Source organism: Eubalaena glacialis, chromosome 17, assembly GCF_028564815.1.
Source record: "Eubalaena glacialis isolate mEubGla1 chromosome 17, mEubGla1.1.hap2.+ XY, whole genome shotgun sequence".
In the NCBI taxonomy this organism is placed as follows: Eukaryota; Metazoa; Chordata; class Mammalia; order Artiodactyla; family Balaenidae; genus Eubalaena; species Eubalaena glacialis.
Window position 1 is genome coordinate 69952720 of NC_083732.1, and position 24317 is coordinate 69977036.

A 24317-nucleotide genomic window follows, 5' to 3' on the forward strand; every position below is an offset into this window, starting at 1 on the left:
CCTCTAAACTGGGGGACAGAAAGTAGCATGGCTCCTTTGCTTGCTTGAAGGACCAGAAGCAAGGGGACAGTCAGTGTTACAATACTTATTATTAATGCTGTAAGAACTGAGGGAAAGGTTTTTTTTCCATAGTAATAGGACTTAAATTTGATTTAAGCACTAATCCTCTCTCTCTCTTTTCTGCCACTAGAAGTATTATGTGAACTAGTCTAAAAGCACTGCTTTTCCAATTTTTTTGACTGTAACCCACAGTATGAAATACATTTACATCCCAACCACACACACACACACACACACACACTATATGTCATGTATACAAAGTAAAAAAATAAAACCAAAAAAACCTTACACCTACCCTTATTTCATGTGTCGCATTCTGATACTGCCTATTGTTTTATTAAAAACAAAAAACAAAAAAAAACTTCCAAATTGATTTCATTACCCTCCTCATTAATGGATCACAACTCCCAATCTGAATATTGATCTCAGGTATATGGAAGCACAATGGCATAATGAAGGGGACATATTCGGTAGTCACAGCAATTAACTTGCTTCCAGACCATACATTAGTGAAATGGCAATAGAGAGCTGAGCAACATGTTCAAGTCCTATGAAATGCTCGGTTCTTTAAAATAACAGGATGCCTCAGACTTCTTTGATCACACCAATATTGGCTTTCCCCAAACCCGGACCTCCTGAATCTGTTCTGCTGATGAAATTCACTATCAATATGTCATGACTTCCACTCTCAGCATTGTGTCTCAATGTGGCTGGGTAATTCTTTTCACATTTCTCTCCATCACATACAAATCTCACCTTGCTTAACATTCCCCTCAACATCTACCATTTCATTTACTTTTAATCTGCTTTCTACCTGCCTCAGAAAAAGGAATGTTCTTATCTTTTCTAAAACTAACCTCACAACTATGTCCCCACCCACTACAAATAACTTCAGAATTTGCTCTATCTTAGGTTTTTTATATTTACTTGCTCCCAAGAGATGAATATTTCATCTCTGCTTCTCCACTGGTTCCCTTCTCTGTGCCAAACATGCCTCAAGCTTTTTCTCCCTCTATACAAAACAAAACCTGAAATGTCCTTTCTCAGCCTTGCTTTATCCTCAACATGTCACCTTTCTCACACTCTTCAACACCAAATCATGAAAGAATAGGCTTCATTAGTTTTTTTCTACTTCAACTTTACTCCTCCTTCTAGTTCAATCTAGTTCATCTAATCTGGGCCTTCATTATCAAATTACTCAAAATATTTTACAAATGATTTCCAAATTGCCCCAATGCTGACCACCCTGCCATTCCCACATCACTTCCTAAAACAGCGACTCTATCACACCACCACTTTCTAAATTACCATTTGTAAAAAACTTGCTATTTGATAAAAATATAGTGTGAAACACTTCACATGCTTGATATTATTTAATTCTAAAAAAAGATAAATTTACAGTTGAGTAAACTGAGGCTTAGAGAGTTAAGAAACTTGTCCTCTTGCAAAGTGCTCGTGAGCCGCAGAGCTGGGACTGAAACTAGAGCTGTGTGCTGTACTGTCTCCGACTCAGAAATGCTGTCCACATCCTACAAGGATGGCCATCAGGAGGACTCACCCATACCTCCATCCCCCATGTAACCAACCAGAAAGTCAAATTAGCCATTTCTACTTACTTCAGTATTAATATGGACAGTGACTTACTCGCACACAGTTCATAAAATCAATGAACAATTGAAACTTTGGAAAATTATTTTAGAAGCAAAAAGAGAACACAGACAAAATCATTTATAAGAAAGTAAATAATATTTGAAGAGTCCCCAGGTTAAACTGAGATATACAGATACTGGCAAAACACAATCATAAGAAAACTAGAAGGGAAAATGTACCTTCTGTAGAAAGTAACTTTGAAAGCTCATAAAGTTGTTTGTTTTCACAATGTTTGGACAAGTTTTACAACAAAACATCCTAGTAAAGAGTGACTTCATGGCTGGTGGTCCTGTCCATGTGCTCACCATTGAGTTTGCAATCTGCAAATAATTAGAAAATGAAGTAATTTCCATCACCATGGAAAACATATTTTTAAATAAAATAGCTTTCTAAAAGTTATCAATACAATCGGATTCATTTTTAACAATTTCAGTTCTTAGAAATTTAATACATTTTAGCTTCTCATGATCATTTCCAAGAAAATGTATATAAATATATTTATATATTTATAAATATATATAAACTCTACCCCCCCTAAAATTCTTATGTACACTTGTAACTGTTTTCTACAAGTTAGTTTCTAAATTGGAGCACTCTTCTTATGTTTTATGTTTTAAGAAAACTTGTTTGCAAAGACTTTTATTCTGAGTAACTTTTGTCCATTTAGGCAGATGCAGTTCTAATGTTTTAAATTTATCAGATAGAAACATCACCATGGATTTTAAATAAGGCTTTTAAATCTACCCTAATTTAAAAATAAGCAAGTACAGTGCTACCACTTAAGTCTGTAAGAACACTTTACAAAAAAATCCACATCTTGCTATTGATACTTTTAGTGTATATAAAAATCATGTCTGAAAAGAATGAAATTATAATTAACTTTAAATAAGCCTATCATTTTATGGATCTGCTAAGAATTTAGCATGTGAGAATCACGAAGAACTTTATAGGAGCAATGAAATTACATCCTTAGCAGATGATTATCAAAGAAAATCACATTTTCCCTCATATATCTGAGTAGATGTAGGAATCAAACTGCTCACTAGTTAGCATTAGAGATAAAACAAATCTAAACCATTATAATCTGTTGAAATGTTGGACAAGTGGATTTAGCAGGGAGGAAGGCAAGAGAGCTACTATATGGGAATGAACCTAGTACCAATATGCTTTTTAAATACCTGGAACCCAGTATTTCTGGCCAAATATTAGTCTGCATTTTCTGGCTTTCATTTGTTCTACCTTCAGGTTTTTTTTTTTTTGTATCTAAAGAAAAATATGTAGTTTTCTTAATAAATTAACTTTTCTAGTACGTTAAATAATAGAACCTATCATTTTAAATTCCATATCCCTAATATTGATTACTAAGCTCAAACCAACAAGAAATCACCACCACAGTAGGATAATTAAGATGAACTGATTTCATGTACTATAATATAAAATATCACTCAAACCAAGGAATTTCTTACATTCTTTGCTTTAACAATTCTTTGGTTGGCAATTCAATAAAATGGGAAAATTCTCTTTGGTTTTAAACTCTCAATTTCAGTTTGACAATTATAAAATTTTAGTGCATTATTTATTTTCAGGTCAAAACGTGTTTCTTCAAATCAGCCTTGTTAAAAGCATTTGGCAAAAGCTTTCAAGAGACCAACCACCAAGTAAAATTAAAGACTACGGTGAATTTTAATTCACCTTCAGAGATTTTTGTTTTTTTAAAATATGCATCAGCCATCTTGTCTTCTTTCTACTGTACATAATCTCACCTTTGCAAGGCAGAAGCAAGCTGACATTCTCACGCGGTAGAAACACTGCTCCTGTTCTAATATGTCAGTAAGGGCGAGCCGAGATGCTGGAGTGGGGAACTTTTCCAAGGCCAAAATGGACTCTTGCTGTGCCACCACATCCCTCTCGTAGCGGAGCTGATACTGCCACATAAAATCCGCCTGCTCAAATTCTACTTTCCTCAGTACCGACATGTCTGGGTCTATCCTTATCCACAGCAAAGGAGAATCAGCACTGAAAGAAAATATAATTTTCTTTTTTATTTATTTTTTGAATTTCATATATTTATAAAAACACAGCATTTATTAACCAGATTCCCTTCTCAATGCAGTTTTACTGCGTTCGTGTTTTTAAAAATCACTTTGACAATTTTCTCATTATGTTTAATATGAATTTCAAGTTTCTCACAATGTCTAATCTATATGGATCTTTTTTAAATAAATTTGCTTATTTATTTATTTATTTATTTATTTATTTATTTATTTATTTATTTATTTATTTTTGGCTGTGTTGGGTCTTCGGTGCTGCACGCGGGCTTTCTCTAGTTGCAGCGAGCGGGGGTTACTCTTCGTTGCAGTATGTGGGCTTCTCTCATCACGGTGGCTTCTCTTGTTGCAGAGCGCAGGCTCTAGGCGCGGGCTTCAGTAGTTGTGGCATGCAGGCTTCAGTAGTTGCGGCTCGCGGGCTCTAGAGCGCAGGCTCAGTAGTTGTGGCGCACGGGCTTAGTTGCTCCGCGGCATGTGGGATCTTCCCACACCAGGGCTCGAACCCACGTCCCTGCATTGGCAGGCGGATTCTTAACCACTGCGCTACCAGGGAAGCCCTATATTGATCTTGTTGAAACAAAAAAATCCATCTGAAAATATTAATTTGGGGATTTTGATTAGTGATTGTATGATGTGAAAGGGGAAATTGGACCAAATTTCTTCATTTTACTTCCTAAAGTCTAATACTTGCCAATGGCTATAAATGCCACTATTTATGAGACATCAATCTGTAACTAAAATAAACTTATTTCTTTTTTTTCTTAATTAACTAATTTATTTATTTGGCTGCTTCCGGTCTTAGTTGTGACACGCGGGATCTTCGTTGTGGCATGCGGGATCTTTACTTGCGGCACGCAAACTCTTACTCGCAGCGTGCGAACTCTTAGTTGTGGCATGTGGGATCTAGTTTCCTGACCAGGGATCGAACCCAGGCCCCCTGCATTGGAAGTGCAGAGTCTTAGCCACTGGACCACCAGGGAAGTCCCAGATAAACTTATTTCTTATTAATTTATTAAATTAATTTGTTTAGCTGACTTTTTTTTTAAAAAATGCTAGACTCATGATCATTTTTATCAAACAGAAAGTTCTGAAATCATAGTTCAGAGGTATAGCATAAATTTATCCTCATGTACCTCTCAAAGTAACAAGAACAGTTTTAAAAATCTAGTCTAGAGACTTCCCTGGCGGTCCAGTGGTTAAGAATCCACACTTCCACTGCACAGGGCTCGGGTTCGATCCCTGGTTGGGGAACTAAGATTCCTCATGCTGCCTGCGGCGCGGCCAAAAAAGAAAAAAGCAACCACCCTAAAAATCTAGTCTAACGCTCTTATCGAAGAACACCACCTGAAATATAAACTCAATTCAACAAATACTACTGGGTACTTACTACAGGCAAGGACTTAATATGGAAAGATTATATAAACTGTGTAATAAATAGAAGTGATATTTGGTAACCAAGTTAGTAAATAATTACAGATGTTTTATAAAAAATACACAGGCACAATATGGATGGGCGAAATAAACTCTGAGCTACATTATATTTAAAAATAAAATGCCTGTCAATCAATAAATATTACCACAAAATTTTTACAATGAGATTTAAATTGTTTTTTGCAAACATAGCAAGTCTCAAAGTGCCCTGGGGCTTTGTCCAAAGACAAAGAAAACCAATAACATCTGAGAACTCACTGGAAATGCAAACTATCACGACCCACTAGTGAAGAGCTGGGTCAGAAACTGAATTTTAAGAAGATTCCCCAAGTGACTTACATGCACTTCAGTTTGAGAAGCACTGCTCTAGAGGCCACCAGGGAAGCAAGAAAGCTAATTCAAGGCTACTTCCTCTGAATTTCACCTGGGCCAGGCTAGATTTACTTTTCTCTTTGATTAATTATAATTTTATGTTAAAATTTGTTTTCAACATAAGGTTTTTATTGCCTTCTGAAAGTATTAAAAGCACTAATTTCAGGACATTTACATACTTTTAGATGTAAATATATTACAAGACAAATGAGAATGCAGAAAATGTTATATCCTTAAACTTAAGTAACTAACTTACTCCATTGCAGAAAGATCCATGTCAACTTCTTCTCCATTCATCAGTGGAATTTTTTTCTTCTTATTCCTACATTTAAGGAAAAGTAAGTCTGAAAATTGTGACATTTCCAATTCTGAAAACAGATAAAGAACAGCTGAAGTTCAAATTAAGAATTTCACATAGTGTTGAAAGATATCCTAAGGAGGAAGAGATAGAAAATGGAATTTAAACACCACAAAACCTGTCTATTTTGAAACTGAAGGGAATGAAGTAAATGATATTAAAATGTCTTCCTGATCAAAGTTTAACAAAAATCAGAAATATACAATTAAATGTTAACTTAAAACATATATATATTCCCAAGAACTGGTACCTGGAAGTTTTATACAGAAAGATAAGAGATCTACCAAATAAGGAAATCCTTTATAAAAAAACAAAAAAATAACCAGGCCTGAAATGAGACATGAATAATTCTGAACATGTTCTGTACATGCAAGGTGCTGTCCTATATGAAATAAAGCAAGTGGTAAACTACAAAACATCTTAACAGTACTAATTAATGTGTATAATTAATTAATATGCACAAGATTTAAGATAAGCCAAAACAAAAGCAACTGCTTCCACGCAAATTACTCCTAAATCATAAAATCTACTGGACACTACACTAAATGCATGGTCACATGAGGACAAAATAGGAAAAGAGAGCACAGTCTTCTTATGTTCCTCACACCAAAGGATACATAAATAACGTGCTATTACTACAGAGAAAGCAAAACAAAGGAAATGTTATGAAAAGGGTAGCTATCAGCTGTTCTCGATTTCAAAGGTGGACAGGACAAAAAGAAGAACAATTTCACTTTGAACTAAGAAAGAATTTTCACAGAGAATGATTACAGAGATTTCAGAATCAAGTTCTCTAAATGCCTTCAAAATCAACTGACATTCTTGTCTGTCTGAGACAACCTAAGTGTAGTCATATGTATAAGACTTCTGTCCCTGAAATTTTGATATTACTACACATTCCTTTCACTGTTCAGAGCATATGCTAATAGCTGAATTAAAAAACAAAAAAAGTGGTAAAGAAAAAATATATTAAATAAAAGATGAACCATTGGACATTTTTTAAGTAAACTGGTAACGTGCCTTTGAAAGACATCAAGAATGTTCTTTCAGGGCATGGTGATACAGAGAAAAGGGAGAGTAAAGGAGACGTAATAAAGAAGATGCAGGGGCTTTTCGTGACATATGTATTCAGCTACTTTCCTTATAGTCAATGATCATTTCCCCAATATTTTCTGTAGATATTAATCAAATGAGACTAATAAGAATGAACCTAAGCGATTTGTCTTGAATTTTTCCTGGCTCCAAAAACTCAAACTTCCGTTCCACCTCCCCCTGTCCCTACAAAATAAGGATTCTCAAACCTAAATTTTAAAATTAATTATTTAATTCTAAGGATACAAATGTTGTCAAGAACAGAAAGCAAATAAAGAATGTTTGGGGACTTCCCTGGTGGCACAGCGGTTAAGAATCTGCCTGCCAATGCAGGGGACACGGGTTCGAGCCCTGGTCCGGGAAGATCCCACATGCCGCGGAGCAACTAAGCCCGTGCGCCACAACTACTGAGCCTGTGCTCTAGAGCCCACAAGCCACAACTACTGAGCCCGTGTGCTACAACTAATGAAGCCTGCGCACCTAGAGTCCATGTTCCGCAACAAGAGAAGCCACTGCAATGAGAAGCCCGTGCACAGCAACAAAGACCCAACACAGCCAAAAATAAATAAATTAAAAAAAAAAAAAAAGAATGTTTGGTAATACTAACTTGAAGTAAAAGGGGGAAAAACAATACTAGATAACATGTTCTCTACTTAAAAATTAGGTATACATTAGGGTTTTTATTTTGGCATTTTAATCTGTGAGGCTGCAGTTTAGAGTTACGATCCAATGCCTACCTTCGGCTTTTGGAATGGCAGGGTATATCATGTTTAAGACTGTTTTCTTCAATTTGCAATGTATGATTGAAGGATCCATCTAACTCCTGTACTGTCACTTTAAGTGGTCCCTTTAAAAAGAAACATACTGTTCAAAGATAGTACTAGAATAAAAACCAATGTGTGTTCTTATGTGTACAGGTAAATATATCAAGATATAAAATAACACTATACAAGACCTCCATGTGGAGACACAGAATGGCAGCTGGTACCAGAGGTGGGGATAACTGGGAGAATTTGTTTCCTCCAAGATCTCTATCAGCAACCCTCTTCTCCCTTCCCTGACACTTGGTGTTTTCTCAATTTCATTCTTTGCAAACAAAATCTCATTATGAAACTTCCAACCAGCTCCCCACCCATAAACCCTTCCTTTATTTAAACTGGCGAGAAAGCAGTGCAGAAGGCCATTTTGGAAAAAAAACTTACCACGTATTTCTGAGTTCCAGGAGATGTATAATCTTGTTTTATTTCCAATTCCAAGACATTTCGTTTTCTATTAAAGGCAAAACTTCCATAAAATTTTACCACTCCACTCTGGTCTCTGAAGAATTGTAAAGGAATTTTTGCATACTAAAATAAATACGTACTAAACAAAATAAATTATTCATCAGGGTAGTAATAATTTTCAAATGCATTCCCCCCGGTTCAAAGCTTAAGAGCGTACTCCACTGTAAACCAGGTGGCAAAGTATTCAAAATTCTTGTGAAAAATGTTTCCCCAGATTTAAAAAGAAATTCTGAAACATTAAGAAATTAGTTTTTTTGAAAGAAGCAAAACTACTCTACTGGGTTATTAATATACTGCTTTGAAATGAAAAAAATGTAACAATTGAAAAGTTCCAAGATACCACCAAATTGTGCCAACCTCTAACCACATCTAAAAGTCACCAGACCACTGCATCTTACAAGTAATCCTACAGGCCTGTCTGGTGGATTATTTACCTCCCTCACCATCAAGCCTATTGCTATACTCACACACTAAAAGGTACTTTAAAATATGCCAAATTTTACAAATACAGATGTGTATGTATGTGTGTCTCAATAATTAGTAGGCACCTTAGAGGAAATGATTTACAGTTCCTGGTTATTTCTACTATTATTTACCTCCTTTCATCCCGCAAAGCCCTTTCTTCCTCCTTCCCCTTATGCACTTAACCTTCCCTCCTTTGCTGAACTGCTATTGAAAAGGATACACCCACTGCTTTATTAAAGGCTGGATGTCTTTGCCAGAGACATTCGAGATGGATTTCAAAAATCCAGATGTGGAAACCAACATCTGACTCCACATATGTGACTGGAACTTCTGAGATGAAGCAGTACTAGCCAAACTTAGCAGTTTATTGAAAACCTGCAAGAATCAAAGTACCATTTAGTTTGTATAAGATAATATACATTGCTTGCAATTCTGTACTATTCCCACTTTGCATTATAACTTTATTATAGACAATTACAGAAGACAATTTCACATCTTACTTCATTGATTGTTTTAGTTAAAGACTATTAGCAATGGAAGCATGAAAAGATTTAAACAGCCAGACTATAAAATCATTCTTCCTCTAAATATAATTGAATTTTAATGACATCCTGGCCAGACAATGAATACTGTGTTTTTAAGAGCTATAATAATATACAACACCTATAACATATTGTGCTACGAGCTTTACATAGGAACTATACATTCTTTAAGAAGTTGAGAACACTCGTTTGCATTTATCCCACTCTAAGAGGTGAACCGGCTCTTTACAGACCACATCTCATTTAATATTTCTGTTCTTTAAAGGCAAGATAAAGGACAGAAGGATTCAAGAAACTTAACTTTAAGGCAAATTTTTAAAAAGATTACTAAAAAGTTATTTTCCACTTACCTCTAAGAATATTATCAATGGAAAAAGAATAGCTGAACATTTATAATACAACTGGCTTCTATTACCTCAACTAGTACATATCAACTATTTCCGCCAAAACGTGCTTAAAACATATGGCAGAATTTAGCGATAGCAAAAATAACCATCTTTTAGATAAATTTGCTTTTTTCTATTGAAAATATTTGTAAATGGCACTTCATCCTTAATATTCTAAATAATGCCAAACACAAAATCGTAGCATAAACAGGTTTTACTTTTAACCTCACATTTTAGTTTTATCTTCATAAAAATCCTGCATTAAGTGGGTCAAGTATTCATACCCACTCTACATCTGAGGAAACACAACAAAAAGAACAGGTTACTTGCTGGGCAAACAGCTAATTGGATGCCCTGACTCCTATTCTACAGGATAGTATTCACATTATATACATATAGAACAGATCTTTCTTTACAATTGTTAAGTTCTTTAATACTTACTTGTAACATAAATTCCATACTGATCCTATTTTCAATCAATCTCATCACAAGGTGAGCTTTACACTGAAACATAGTGTAGTATTCCCAGGACAGCGTATGTGGATGCTTTATGGAAAAGTGTAGATGGGATGCTGGACTAAAAAAATAAACAGATTTGTTTAATATAACAAATTTGAATTAAATAAACAATAAATTTCATAGCTACATCAAGACAATAAATCAAAAACCTCATGGGAATACCGTAGCAATTTCCTTAAGTATGAGAGCAACGAAGACTAGGAAACATCTAAAAATAACTTAACTAGACATAAAGGAAAATTGGAATGAACAGAAACACATGCCAACCTCCTGGTAGGAAGACACAATAGTGTAAATATTTCAATGTTTTCCAAATTCATCCATACAATCAATGCAATTCCAATCAATATCCCCAAGTTAAGCATACACAAAAAACATTCAAGATGGATTACGTATCTTAAACAAAAACAATTATAAAAGTACTAGAAGAAAATAAAGGAAAAAAGTTTCTTTTCATAATTTTGGGGTGGGAAAAATCTTCACAAGGAAAAATATAAAATCCAGAGGACATAAAGACCAGACTATGTAAAAATTAAAAATTCTGACATGAGAGATCATCAGTAAATTAAAAGATAGGTACAGTCTGTAGAAAATATTTACAACATATATGAACATTTAAGGTGTTTACACTTTTTTATTATTTCAAATAATGCTACAGTGATTATCTTTTCATACATGTGCAGGTATTTCTGTATGGCAAATATCTAGAAGAATAATTTCTATATGATAACATACTCAGAAGTTGACTTGCTGAATCTAAAAATTACTCATTTTAAAATTCTGATTGGTACTAACAAATTACCCTTCAAAATCAGTGTACCAAATTACACTCTCACAATCAATGTGTAAGAATAGTCATTACACTCCTTAAAAAGCATGGCATACTGAAATATAAAATTTTGTAATTTGATATTTGAAAAATTACTTTTATACTCTACTTATTACTTCTGGGCTTATGGACAGCAATATGAAAAAGGTTAAATAAATTCCAAGGTATAATGGAATACTATATAGAACATAAATAGAACAAAGTAAATTCACGTACAGTCACATGGAATGCTTGCCAAAATACAGATACGGTTAATTTTTTAAAAAAAGAGAAGTACACAGTAACACGCATGACTAAATTATATTTTGTAACTGCCATATACACATAAATAAAGACCAGAAAAAAACAAGAGGTCTGGAAGACAATATACCAAATTTATAATCATGGTTATCTCCAAGGAGAGGAAGTGATGGGAGTGAGAAGTGGTAAGAGGGCTAAAAAAGATCCTTTACTTTACTTTTACTTTACATGCTTCTGAACTGTCTTGTTTTGAATCTCTTCAAAGAGCATGCATTCATGTGTTGCTTTTATACATAAATTTTGAAAATCAAACATACAAAAGGAACTAAATAAATGGACAGAACAAAGGTAAAAGCATTTAGTGTAAATAATTATTTACACACAATGGGAATGCTCTAATTATATGCTGGGAAACTGCCATATAGCAGACAGTCAAGAGAAGAAAGTGAAAGGAACTAACATTTTAATGAGTGCATACTATGTATAAAGCTTTATCTCAAGTAATCCTGGCAACCAACATGGTTAAGATGGATCATCATTGTTGTTTTACACATTAAAACACACACACTCACAAAGGTTATACAATTTTCTAGGCTCACAAAAATCAGTAACTACAAAAATCCAAGTCTGTCTAACTCCAAATTCCTGTGCCTTCCCACTGACTTAATCTTGTCTCAGTGACCATGCTTCCACCAAAGAAAAGACTACTGATTATACAACTTGCAGTTTCTTAACCTTTGTTGTACTTTTAGACACTTGGGTAGTCTGGTTAATCCTACGGACCACAGAAAAAACTGCTTTTAAATGTGCACAACAAAATACACAGGTTTACAAAGGAAACCAATTATAATGAAATACAGTTATCAAAATATTTTTTAAAACTATGACATTACCAACATATGTGCTAGTTTATTAATGCATTAAATAACAAGATCTAGCAGTGGTCTACTGTAGTAACTTTAAGGTAATGAGTGCAAAGAATATTTCAAGATACTTGCTAACAATTAAAATGTGACAAGAAAACATCCATGATTTCTACTGTTGACAAAGTCAAAGCACTGTCTGTTACCTACAGTCATAATTAAAGGAAATATAAAATTTCAGTTAATGGTGAGTAAAAAATACAGAAAAACTTTCCCATCCAATTCAATCCGTATTCCCTTAGGGAATTCACGGACCCTAGAACAAATAAGAATCCCTGCTAGTACCATGATGTTGTTGTAAGTGGTTGTCTCAGTGACTTGCTAAAAAACAAAAAGGGAAAGAAAAGAAGGAAAGTGAGAAAGAGGGAAATAAAAGGAAAGAGGGAAAAAAGGAAAGAGTAAATAAGTGTCTAGGTAGCTGACCATTCAGATAAACAGGTATAGGTGGGATGTGTTGATGCTGAAATCATCTACTTAGCCTTTTCTATTATTTTTAAACATTTACGACAATAGTACGATATATTAGCATTAGGAAATTAACATGAAAAAGAAAAAAGCTTTATTATTTTTAGTCTTTTTTTAATGCTTAAATCCATTTACAGTCATCACATGCAATAGTAATGAAAGGAGTAATTAGAATACTACCAATGTCTGTGGGCTCAGTATTATTACAGACCATTATTACCACTTCTTTGGCCTGTGTGGGCCTCGATACACATACAAGTGATCCTAAAAGACTAATCCCACAAAACAAGGTTTGTAGTATCTCTGAACAATAAACATACTTATCCTTCTCTTTTCCTCCACCAAATATGGGATGTAATAAAACTCCACCAGTTTTTAGTTCGTACGCCACTATTTTGTCCAGCTCCTTAAAAAGATATAAAAATAGGGGTCAGTGAAAATTATTTTACATATCAAATTTTAGAATTCAACTGTGGTTTCCAATTTCCTGGAATCAGAATGTAAATTTCTGAAAATAAATGAAATGTATTTGAAGGGTAGTTTATGTTATAAACAAAGCAGACTACACAACTGGCTGAATGATAGAGCCAAAAAGCCTTCTCTACTTTGTGACTTTAGGGCTGGCCAGTAGCCTGGCAACTTTTCCTAATGGCTCTCCTCAACCTCTCTGACCTGTTCTCCAAGTTTATTTCTTCCTTCTCTGTATTTTGCTTCTGGTGGAGGATTTAAGCAAGTAAAAACAAATAGGGATAAAATTATGTCAGGATCTATAATTTTAAAACTTCTCTAGTTTTCTTTAATATGACACAGATCAAAATGAAAAAATAAAAGTTTAAGTGGAAAAAAAGACAACACAACTGTGTTGGAAATTCATGACTAGTTTAAGTAACATACAAGCAGTACAGAGAAGTGGTAAAAATCATAATGAAGTGGTTAAAAGCCAGGTTTGAATCCTGGCTCTACTACTCACTAGCTGTGTAACTTTAGCCAAATAACTTAACCTCTCTGTGTCTCAGTTTCCTTATCTGTAAAATGCAAATAATAACAGAGTAGTTAGGAGGATTAAGATAGTTACTATTTATAAAATGCTTGTAACAGTGCCTGAAACACTGTAAGTTTTTGAAATTAAAAATGGACTCTTCAGTTGTAGATGTATGAATCTTTTATAGTTCTCGATATTTGAAATCTTTTGCAATTACTTTTTGGCTTACTTAAGTTTAGGTTTAGATGGTGAAGGTATATAAAATGAGAAAAGGAGGAGGATAGAGGGGGTCTATTTAATGAGGCTATTAAAGGCTGAAATTTTTCCACCTGAGAGGTGAGAAGATAAACATGGTATGATTAAAATGTATATGAACAGAATGGGCTAGGCAAAATACAACTGACTTTCTCTTTTTGGCCAAATCTTTAAATAATGGGAAAAGATGTGAAAATGACAGAGAACATAAATACACTGAAGGACTAGCCAACATATGATAAGTACTTATTATGACCTAGGCACTATGCACATTACATGTATAACGTCTCACAATCCCTGTCCATACTAGTAGTAGCAGTAGATACTACTAGTAGTAGAAGATACTACTAGTAGTAGTAGATAGTACTACTACTTACTCTCCTTATACAAAAGAGGCTTGGAAAGATTAAGCAAAATCATAAATAAAGCTTGTGAATGTATGAAGCAAAATGAAAAGCAAACTGACTCCAGAATCTAGGTTCTAAGCCTAAACAAATTTAGAAAGCACAAAATTACATTAAAAATGACTACTACGAGGAGCTGGAATATATCTAACAACTAACTTAATGTTTAAGGAGCTTAAATATTCTCGTTCTTGGCAAAACAGTCTTTGGAGGCCAACACTGACAATGGAAAGCAGATAAAATAGACCACTAGTCTTTCTCTGTAAAATGATTCTCATTTTGCTGGAAAAACTCAGGGACTTTCAAATGACAATAAGTATTTTATAGTTACTAAAAAATAAAGGACACATGACTTGAAAATCTGGAGAACACTAACATGTCTTATTGACTTCTAAGTGGATAATGGATCTAGTTGCTATTACCTCTTTAATCCAATGGCGATATTCATTAACACCAAAAGTTTTTTTCATCCAGAGACCATAAATATAGCCTGAGATTCCCTTCAATACCCATTCATCAGACCTAAGCAAAAAGTCAAATAATAATACATCATTTTATGTATTTTTAATATAAATAAAATATAATAAATTTTATTATTTTAATAATAAAAATTCTTCAGATATTTTTGGCCAAAGGCCAAAGAGGGTAACAGAACAAGCATTAGCATGTACTTCTCTGCCTTCTTAAAGAAAATGAAAGTTATCAAACCATTTGGTTTTCCCACTTCCTCTGACTGAATTCTACCTATCCATTCATTGTACCTTCTTCACATCTGGCATCAACTTAATTGTAAGACCACTTTATACTCTTGTTTCAAGGTACCTATGTTTGTGCTTTGCTCTGGCAGTGCTGCTTCCCTTATACCCAAGTCTGCCCATACTGTCTGCCTCTAAGGAAAGACGTCACATAGCCAGGACCATACTGCTCAATTCTTTTTCTTTTTTTTTTTGATTGATTGATTGATTGATTGATTGATTTATGGCTGCGTTGGGTCTTTGTTGCTGTGCACGGGCTTTCTCTAGTTGCAGCGAGGGGGGCTACTCTTCATTGCGGTGCGCGGGCTTCTCACTGTGGTGGCTTCTCTTGCTGCGGAGCACGGGCTCTAGGCACGCAGGCTTCAGCAGTTGTGGCTTGTGGGCTCTAGAGCGCAGGCTCAGTAGTTGGCGCACGGGCTTAGTTGCTCCACGGCATGTGGGATCTTCCCGGACCAGGGCTCGAACCCGGGTCCCCTGCATTGGCAGGCGGATCCTTAACCACTGTGCCACCAGGGAAGCCCAATACTGCTCAATTCTTAAAAGTCTACATTCTTTTATTATCAATCCCATGCATAATTATCAGTGAGATCCTAAGACCTCAAGTTTAAATACTTATTTTTTAGTTTCTTAAGTGGAAAGGCAATGACACCTTTCATTCATTTATTTATTCGTATGTTTATCCATTCATTCATTCGTTCATTAAAACATTTTGTCTATCGTGTTCCAGATACTATCCTTTAATGAAACTATGTGTCTTAGGAAAATTACAAATCAAGAGGCCTTACCCTCCACCCTTTCCCCTACAGAAAGAAAGAAAAAGACACCAAGACTTACATACTATATATTATAATCATAAGTTATAGTCTTAAGGGAATTTTGTCTATTTCTTCAAATTCACCTCAAGTTTAAAAAAGAAAATAAAAAGCGTTTTATTTCTCACATCTTTCAAGTAAATTAGTACAAATCTAGGAACTAACAGGAAAATCCCTATAGCATCATCACTATTGTAGAGGACCATTATTTTACCTTAAGTATTACCAATTGCACTGAATATTGACCTCAGAATTCTAACTATAGTTCTCTGCACGCTAAAGTCCTTGTACCTACAGTATTTATTTAGTTCTTTAAGAAACTGATGTTATCAAAATTCTTACCTTATTCTTATTGCAAATTACAAAATTAACTCTATTGATATACTGAGGACACGGCCAAAAATTTAGGATGAAATTTATACTGATTACTTTTCTTTAAATATATATAATAGTATCTGTTAATTATCTGCAGTTAGGACAAAGTTCAACTTACACTGCAGGAAAAGAAAATAAAAATAAACTTTCCTGATTCTTCTTCTCAGTAGTTGTAAACTTTGAAATTACTCACCAAGACATTCTGGATATGAAACATCCAAAAAACTGCTGGGCCAAGGACTGGGCTAAACACCTTCTAGTCAAAGGTGTCTCATCTATAATCATGGCACTGTGTAACAGATTTGTGCTGGAATTTAAAAGAAGAGACAGCTCATTATAACCAAGAAATAAATAATTATTCAATCAAAATAAAATAATCACACTTTTAAAATAACATAATTTAATTAACACATAAAAGAGAAAAACCAGAATACTGTCCCCAAGAGCTTTTACAATTTTAGTTGAAATTCATAATCTTAATAACTTTTGTTTAAAGCAAGGACTGTAATGTTTCCCATTGATTTCCATGAAAAATATAAATACCCTTTTAGCGGGGTAGGGGGTTGCAGCATCAATCAGAAACTGATATGTTAATCAGAGACTAATCTTTTTATGAAGGGCTCTTCTAATTTCAAAAATCTTTTCCTAATAATACTATTAATTTTTTGTGCTATATTATTTACTTTCAAATGCATTGACCCATCAGATTGTCTAAACAACTCTGAAGAATGCAAGAACACTATTATTATGTCCATTTTACAGATGAGAAAATAGACCCAAAAAAAAAAATGACTGACCCTGAGACATATAACTTCTAAATTTGGCACTTTTCAAGGAATGAAAGAAGGGAGGGAGGTAAAGAGGGTAAAAGAAAAAAGAAATAAAATTTCCTCTCTCTCTTTTTTTTTTTTTGCATACAAATTTCTGATGATATCAGTAAATTTTTAAATAGTGCTAGGACAAAAACCTCACTAGATACCCATATAGTAACTTGTATCATTTTTGTTTTTAATGCATAAGCCAAAAAGAGACTAAAACACATATGTAAAAAATTAGTATCAGTTAATTCTGGATAAAGATAATATGAATCTTTTGGGTTATTTTGAAATGTTCTTCTTTATGCTTTTCTACATTTTTCAATTTTGAAAACACTGGATTTTCTACAAAGCTAACCATAACTAAATTGAAGGGAAAAGGTTCAAACTGCATCTTAAAATTGATCACAGGGGCTTCCCTGGTGGTGCAGTGGTTAAGAATCTGCCTGCCAATGCAGGGGACCCAGGTTTGAGCCCTGGTCTGGGAAGATCCCACATGTCGCGGAGCAACTAAGCCCGTGTGCCACAACTACTGAGCCTACGCTCTAGAGCCCGCGAGCCACAACTACTGAAGCCCATGCACCTAGAGCCCGTGCTCTGCAACAAGAGAAGCCACCGCAATGAGAAGCCTGCGCACCGCAACGAAGAGTAGCCCCCGCTCACCACAACTAGAGAAAGCCCGCGCACAGCAACAATGACCCAACACAGCCAAAAATAAATAAATTAAATAAATAAATTTTTTTAAAAAATTGATCACAAAATAAATAACCTATCTTCACATCATTAACCTAATTTAGGCCTTTTGAATTTGGATACAAACCTAAAAATGCTCATGGAAGCATAAGCAGCCACTTCAACATAAGCCTCATCGATGAATACAGTCTTAAAACAAGAATATGGGTATCGACATGTAAGAATTTCTTCATAAAATTCAAAAACTTCATGAAGATACGACGTGGTATGTTTAAGCAATGGAAGAAGTTGAGGTAAACAAAAATGAGTAACCTAAAAATAAAAAGCAGGGAAGAAGATCATTAAATAAAAGAGTTAACTGAAATCTTAAATTTCCTAAATATCTCAGTTATAAATGAAGCTGCATATAAATCCCTCCCCCCACCTTTTTTTTTTTTTAATAAATCCATGGCACTGAGAGAAAATACTGGTATGAAATTAGTGAGTATTTTTACTATGTTTACAAAACATTCATTGCACTTAAGACTTAAATTCATGATGGATTATAAATCTGAAATGCTTAGATCCAATGAAAATAATAACTTTGGTTCCAAATTAAAATTTCTTTTGCATATGCATACAAAACAAGAACAATCTAAATGTCCAAGGCTTATTGTAAACCTGCCTTTGATTCATAAATATCTAACCTAGTGAATACTGCACATCATAGTACTATCTTAAATAATTAACAGTCATTATACTATCTTCAGTACATATAAAAAACAATATGAAAACTGCAGGGAAGCTTACTGGTAGTGAGGAGATAAGAAATATCAGCAACATAAATAATAATTCTGATTTTCTCACATTACATCCCACTTTGGACACAGACACTCAAATATCACATACTGTCTCACTGTCTCTTATTATGATTCTGTGCCAAATGAACAACATCAATTATGACATATCACTCTGACTAGAATGACTCAGCAAGGTTTCATGAAGACTACATTTGAGCTAATCTTTTTGAATTGAACAAAAGTTTCATAGGTAAGGAGAGGAGGAAAAGAGGACATCCCAAACAGTCAAAGATGGGAAAAAATATAGTTTGGTCAGAAAAAAATCTAAGTAAACTATATTGAATATAACAAACATAAATAGAAAAGTAATGAGGAAAAAGCTAGAAAGGAATATTAGGGTCAAATTCTAGAAGCTCTTGAAAGCCATGCTAACGAAATTTGATTACTGCAGGATATGGAGGCAAGGAAAGTTTTTAATATACAATAAAAAACTGTTCTTCTGACAACATTATAAAAGAACAGATTAGAGACTACCATAAGTGAACGGTGAGCATTTATTTAACATTAGTGGTCAGGGCCCAAACTGCATCATGATAAGCACTCCTCTTGGTACACAAACAAAAAATAAAATACTATTCATCAAATAAAGAAGACTCACTTTTAGACAAAACTACATGATAGCAAATCTACTGATACTGCAATAGAAACTATTTATTTGAGACAGAGAAAGATTAAGTCACGGGCTTTAAGTATTCAGGAAAAAATATTTCTTGACTGTCATTTACCTTTCTCCCATCCAATGGCTCAGAGTGGGAAAACAAAAATTCTTCCAAAATACAAAGCAGGTACTAATCAAATCTTGATTTTCAAGTTGATCATTTACCAAAGATGATAAAATTCACTGCCAATCTTATCAGTGAATATACTTTTAGGAGTCATTGTCAAGACACCAAAAGCAAATCATTCATAAAATATCTTGAGTATTTTCCATGAGTGATTTTATAAATCTTGTAAATTTCAGGAAAGCAAATACAAGAGCAGACTGAGGCGCTCACTGACTTTCCTGGTTGCCCTCAATTTTTGCTCATACAACTGAAAGAAGTTGAGATATACACAGTCACAATATAAGCCTTATAATTAAAACTAAACTAACTGTAATCAAAAACATAAAGGACTAAGAGTAAATAGAGATTCATTCAAATGTTACTTTAAACCGGTACAGAAGCTATGAGTGTCAATAACCAATGAATCACTTTATAACCACCAGAAAGTTGATGCTTGAGGAGGCCTAAAAGCACTATGGGGCTTATCAACTGATATATGATTTGTGGTCAGATATGGGATGGGAGGAAATTGGGAGGAAACTTTCACTAGTTCATTGACCAGAATTCTAACCCTGCCTTCCTCAGCCTTTTCTCTTCCCTCTATATATGCTGAAGAGAGAATAAATCTTGCTCTTTAATTTTGAATTTGTAGTATTTCAGGTTCTGGAGATGGAACTATAACATTCATAAACTCATGTTAATTCTGTAACACAATCAGTTACAGAAATCAACCTATATTCTAACCAACCTATACTCTAAGGTATACTTGAAGCTCTTTTGGAACACTAAGCCCTCTGGTGAAAAAAATAAAGAATTTTAATATGCCAGCATTTTAAAAGGAGTTCATGTCATTATATATTTCAGATAATAAAGAAACCTTTTCTCTCTAGTGATAGTTCTAACAGTTGAAAGAAGAATTAAGAAAAACTTAGTACTTAATTAATATTCTTCTGATTAGGCATGAAAGAGTGGGAGGGAAAGAAGCAAGAAGCTATGATTTACCTCATGCATATATGGATCTACAAGTATTTCAAAAGGTCCAATGGCCAAGGAGATATTCGATGCAGCTGTTGGAATGGTAAGCATGTAATGGAAGGTTTTCTTCCTCATATCATGGGTATACACTGTCTCCACCAAATCTCCACTGGAAACAGCCACCATTGCAGCATCCACTGTAAATTCTAATTTCCATGTACATAATTCAGAGTATGAATCAACACATGGGAACCAAAATCTAGAAAAAAGATCAACAGTGCAGAAAACATGTTGAAAGTGTAACCTACATTGTTTCTGCCACATATAAGTTATTTTAACATTTACAGAATATGCACAAGAAGAAATTTTAGCTATTTGCCCACTGATGTTTTTTATTGAGCAATCTGAAAGAATGTGATTAAAGATAGAATCCTGTCTCCAAATATTATTGGCAATATTAATAAAATATATCATGTAGTACCTCCAGTTTAAACCCTGAAAAGAGGTAAGCAATTCTTAGTTTCCAATTTTTTAATTAAAAATAATTTTTACTTGTATATTCACAGTCAGTTTTTATGTAGCATTCATTTTTGGAAACTAAAAATGCTTACAAAAGAGTTTTAAAACATACAATATTCAGAATCTATTCCATAACCTCAGGAAACTGCTTTTCTGGAGTATGTGATGCATTGCATAAATTCAAACAGTGCTGGTAAAGCCAGACATAAAATTTCTACTCAATGTTCTATTCAGATCAGGTTTTACTATGTGCCAGGGTCTGTACTTGTTACTGAAACACGGAGAAATATAAGACATCATCCTTGGCTTGGAGGAGTTAATAATCTGAGGAGACTACACATAACATAATATTTCAATAACATGGTTAACTGTAGAGCTATGAGAATGAACTACAATTACATGCAACAATAAAGGTACATCTCACTACCACAATGTTACACAAGAAAGGCAGATATAAAGAGCATAAGGCATATGCTTTCATTCAATAAAGTTCAAAGATAGGTGTTATCAATCTACAGTATTTTAGAAATCAGGATGGTGGTTGCCCTAGGGCAGGAGGCTACCAGGTGGGCAAGAGTGAATGGAAGTGGGTAGAAGAGGGTACTCTGTGATGCTGGTAATGTTAATGTTCTTTTTCTTGATGCGAGTGTGAATTACACGAGTTTGTTCACTTGTGAAAATGTATTGAGCTTTCTATTTACAATTCGTGTAATTTTCTGTATGTTTTACTTCAATACAAAAGTTTAAAAAATGAAAGAATTGAGACGACTTTAGAACATTAGACTTGAAAAGGAAAGGAGGGAAGACAGGATTGAAGAGGAACAAGATTCAGAAGAGGTTCAAGTAGTTGGAGATCAAGCTCATACTTCTCATTTTATACTAAATACATGTATTGCATATTCATAGAAAAAAATGCAATTGAAAAAATGAAATCAACTGAAATACGTAAGAATTAGTAATCTACCTTGTGGAATTTTGATACCCACAAGAGAAAACATGAGCACCTCTCTCTGCCATACTTCCCTCTACACTGGGTACCACAAAATGAAGACCTCCTTTTGGCTGATCCAAAGAAAAATTGATGTGTATCTTTAGCACCTTTAATTCTGCAACAAATAAATACATACATACATTGATATATAAAAATATAGTTAGGTAACAGTGGTCGATATAATAAGGGCAAAGACTTACACTGAACATAAAGTGGGAATCAAAGGCTGAGTTTTACATAAAAGATCACACTACTTAACCTAGTTTAGGCTTTTACCATCTCTTTGCCTACAGGAACTCAACAGTCTCCTTCCACTGGTGTTCTTACCTCCACGCAATTCTAGTCACTGCTAGTTGTGTTCTCCCAAAACATTGGTCATACCATATCCCCCTCTCAACATTTCTGACAATGCTATACTGCCTAAAGAAAAGAGTTTAAAACTACCACATGGTTAAGGCCTTCCAGAGCCAATTCAAAACTTACTTTTCAAGTTTGTTCTGTTAGTACATTCTCGCACAGATTGTTAACCCTACTTGTGACTTTAAGGAGTAGGAGGAGTAGGGAGTGGGGTAGGAGGGAAGGACTACCCAAAAATTTACATTATGCAGCATTATTTACTATGTTTGATTTCTAAGTAATAAATACGTGTTGCTTCCGTAAGATTAAAAAAGATGTTCCTTTTAATTTCCCTCCAAACATTACAACCAATATGGACTTTCTCCAACCCGTGAACATGCAATGATGACCTTCCATGCCTGCCCCCTAAACTAGGCAACCCCCCTGCAAGGTAAACCCCTCCCCCCACCATATACACAAAAAGAGCAAAAACAAAACAAAGTCTTTTACTTCCTTATCTTGGTTAATTTTATAAAGCAAAATAAAGGTAGGCAGAAGGTTATGTATGATAATTATAATGGCTATAACTTTATACAAGGAAATAAAGAAGATTCAGAAATAATAAGACAAAGTAAAAGTATGCAGAGTGGGTGTTAGCAGCCCTACGTTGTAGCCTTGGCTCTACTACTAATTAGTGACATTCAGCAGGTCACTTACTCTCTTTAAACCTCAGATTACTCTTCCGTAAAAGGAAAGAATTGAATCAGATGACTTCTTAGGATCCTTCCTTTTATAAAATGCTATAATTCTAAACTGAGTAAATTCTGTGTGGGTTCTCAAATCTTGACAAATTGTTCCAACCATCTAATTTTTGTTTTATAACTTTCGCTTTAAAAGCAACAGTGAAATGAGTTGCTTTTTGTCATAGCCCTTGATTGCTATTTTCCTGTTAGCCAATTATCTTTAAGGAAAAAAAGAGCTTCCAACTCCTGTATATTTCAACTGATTAATTTATAATTTAGGTACCATTAATTTTCATGAAAAGATTCTAGTCACTGAATCCAACATGATTTTACTGTATACTCAACATGTTCTTGGTATTTTACCATCAACGTGTTTCCATAACTCTGATGGAACCTTAATGCAAAGTTCTCCATTTCCTGCATCAGGATCCACAGCACTAACCGCAGCTGCGTAAGCATTGGAAAAATAATTGAGATTTCTCCTGGGGGGGGAAAAAAAGAGAAAGCCAGCTTTAATAATAAGCCATATATTTCACCAAGCATTTTCTTAAATACTTGGCACCATCTGTTTGTAACCATTATATCAACTTACATAACTCACAGGAATGCTCTTTAGCCAAGTAACTGTTGCTCTATTTCCCAAGACTAAAACTATTAAACTATAAATGCAATGGCATATATAGTCTACTTGCCAATGCTATGTGATTATTATGACTATCACATCCTTCATTAATTTTAGAATGCCAAAGCCACTACACTTTCCTAATACAAATGTAAAGAATATACATAGAATTGAAGAAATAATTATTCTTTATCAATCTGGCAAAAATTTGAATGGATTCAACAAGCTTTATAATCTAATAGAAATTAAGATGTTTAAAACAAATCAGAATGGGAATTAATTCCTCAAAATATAATACTGCTCCCCTCCACTCCCCAGTACGTGACAATGTAAGCTTAATGAAGGAGAGGAACTTTTGGATGGTACACTGTTATATCCCCTAAATGCCAGGGGACACTCAAAAAATATTTGTTCAATAGGTACTTGGTCTTATTTCCTACTGAATGAAAACAATACACAGAAGCCTTATGGAAATATGAAAATACTGTTCTCATCTGATTTTCTAATTTTATTCCATAAAAATAACTCATATATATATGTATATACATACACACACATATCGCATTTCCTCACTGAAATCAGTTAAAGTAATATGGAAGAAGTGGAAGAAAGAAAAAAGACAAGGAATGGCAAGAGCGAGAAAACAAGATCAGACACAATACTGTGAGCCATGTTCTTGTTGTGCACCTTTATGTCTATCATCTTGCCATTAGGTAACTCCACAAAGTAAAGTCAGTGATATTTCACTAGCTTAATAAATTTTTAACCTAGTTA

The 24317-nt window shown here is 34.2% G+C and overlaps 1 protein-coding gene across 5 annotated transcripts in view; it reads right to left on the minus strand.

Moving 5' to 3' along the window:
* Nucleotides 1-24317, minus strand: part of TAF2 (TATA-box binding protein associated factor 2) — an 81241-nt gene that overhangs the window by 40594 nt on the left and 16330 nt on the right. For 4 of the 5 annotated variants that reach the window (XM_061171692.1, XM_061171691.1, XM_061171690.1 and 1 more), the window contains exons 4-17: nucleotides 23285-23403; nucleotides 21816-21957; nucleotides 20360-20591; nucleotides 17882-18066; nucleotides 16440-16553; nucleotides 14727-14826; nucleotides 12984-13069; nucleotides 10129-10264; nucleotides 8980-9134; nucleotides 8214-8328; nucleotides 7749-7858; nucleotides 5818-5883; nucleotides 3474-3726; nucleotides 1890-2030 (exon numbers count right to left, since the gene is read on the minus strand). In XM_061171692.1, coding sequence (XP_061027675.1) covers nucleotides 1890-2030; nucleotides 3474-3726; nucleotides 5818-5883; nucleotides 7749-7858; nucleotides 8214-8328; nucleotides 8980-9134; nucleotides 10129-10264; nucleotides 12984-13069; nucleotides 14727-14826; nucleotides 16440-16553; nucleotides 17882-18066; nucleotides 20360-20591; nucleotides 21816-21957; nucleotides 23285-23403 — 1954 coding nt within the window. Of the gene's footprint in view, nucleotides 1-1889; nucleotides 2031-3473; nucleotides 3727-5817; nucleotides 5884-7748; nucleotides 7859-8213; nucleotides 8329-8979; nucleotides 9135-10128; nucleotides 10265-12983; nucleotides 13070-14726; nucleotides 14827-16439; nucleotides 16554-17881; nucleotides 18067-19318; nucleotides 19347-20359; nucleotides 20592-21815; nucleotides 21958-23284; nucleotides 23404-24317 lie in introns of those variants that run through there. The other variant, XM_061171693.1, reaches the window with a different exon arrangement.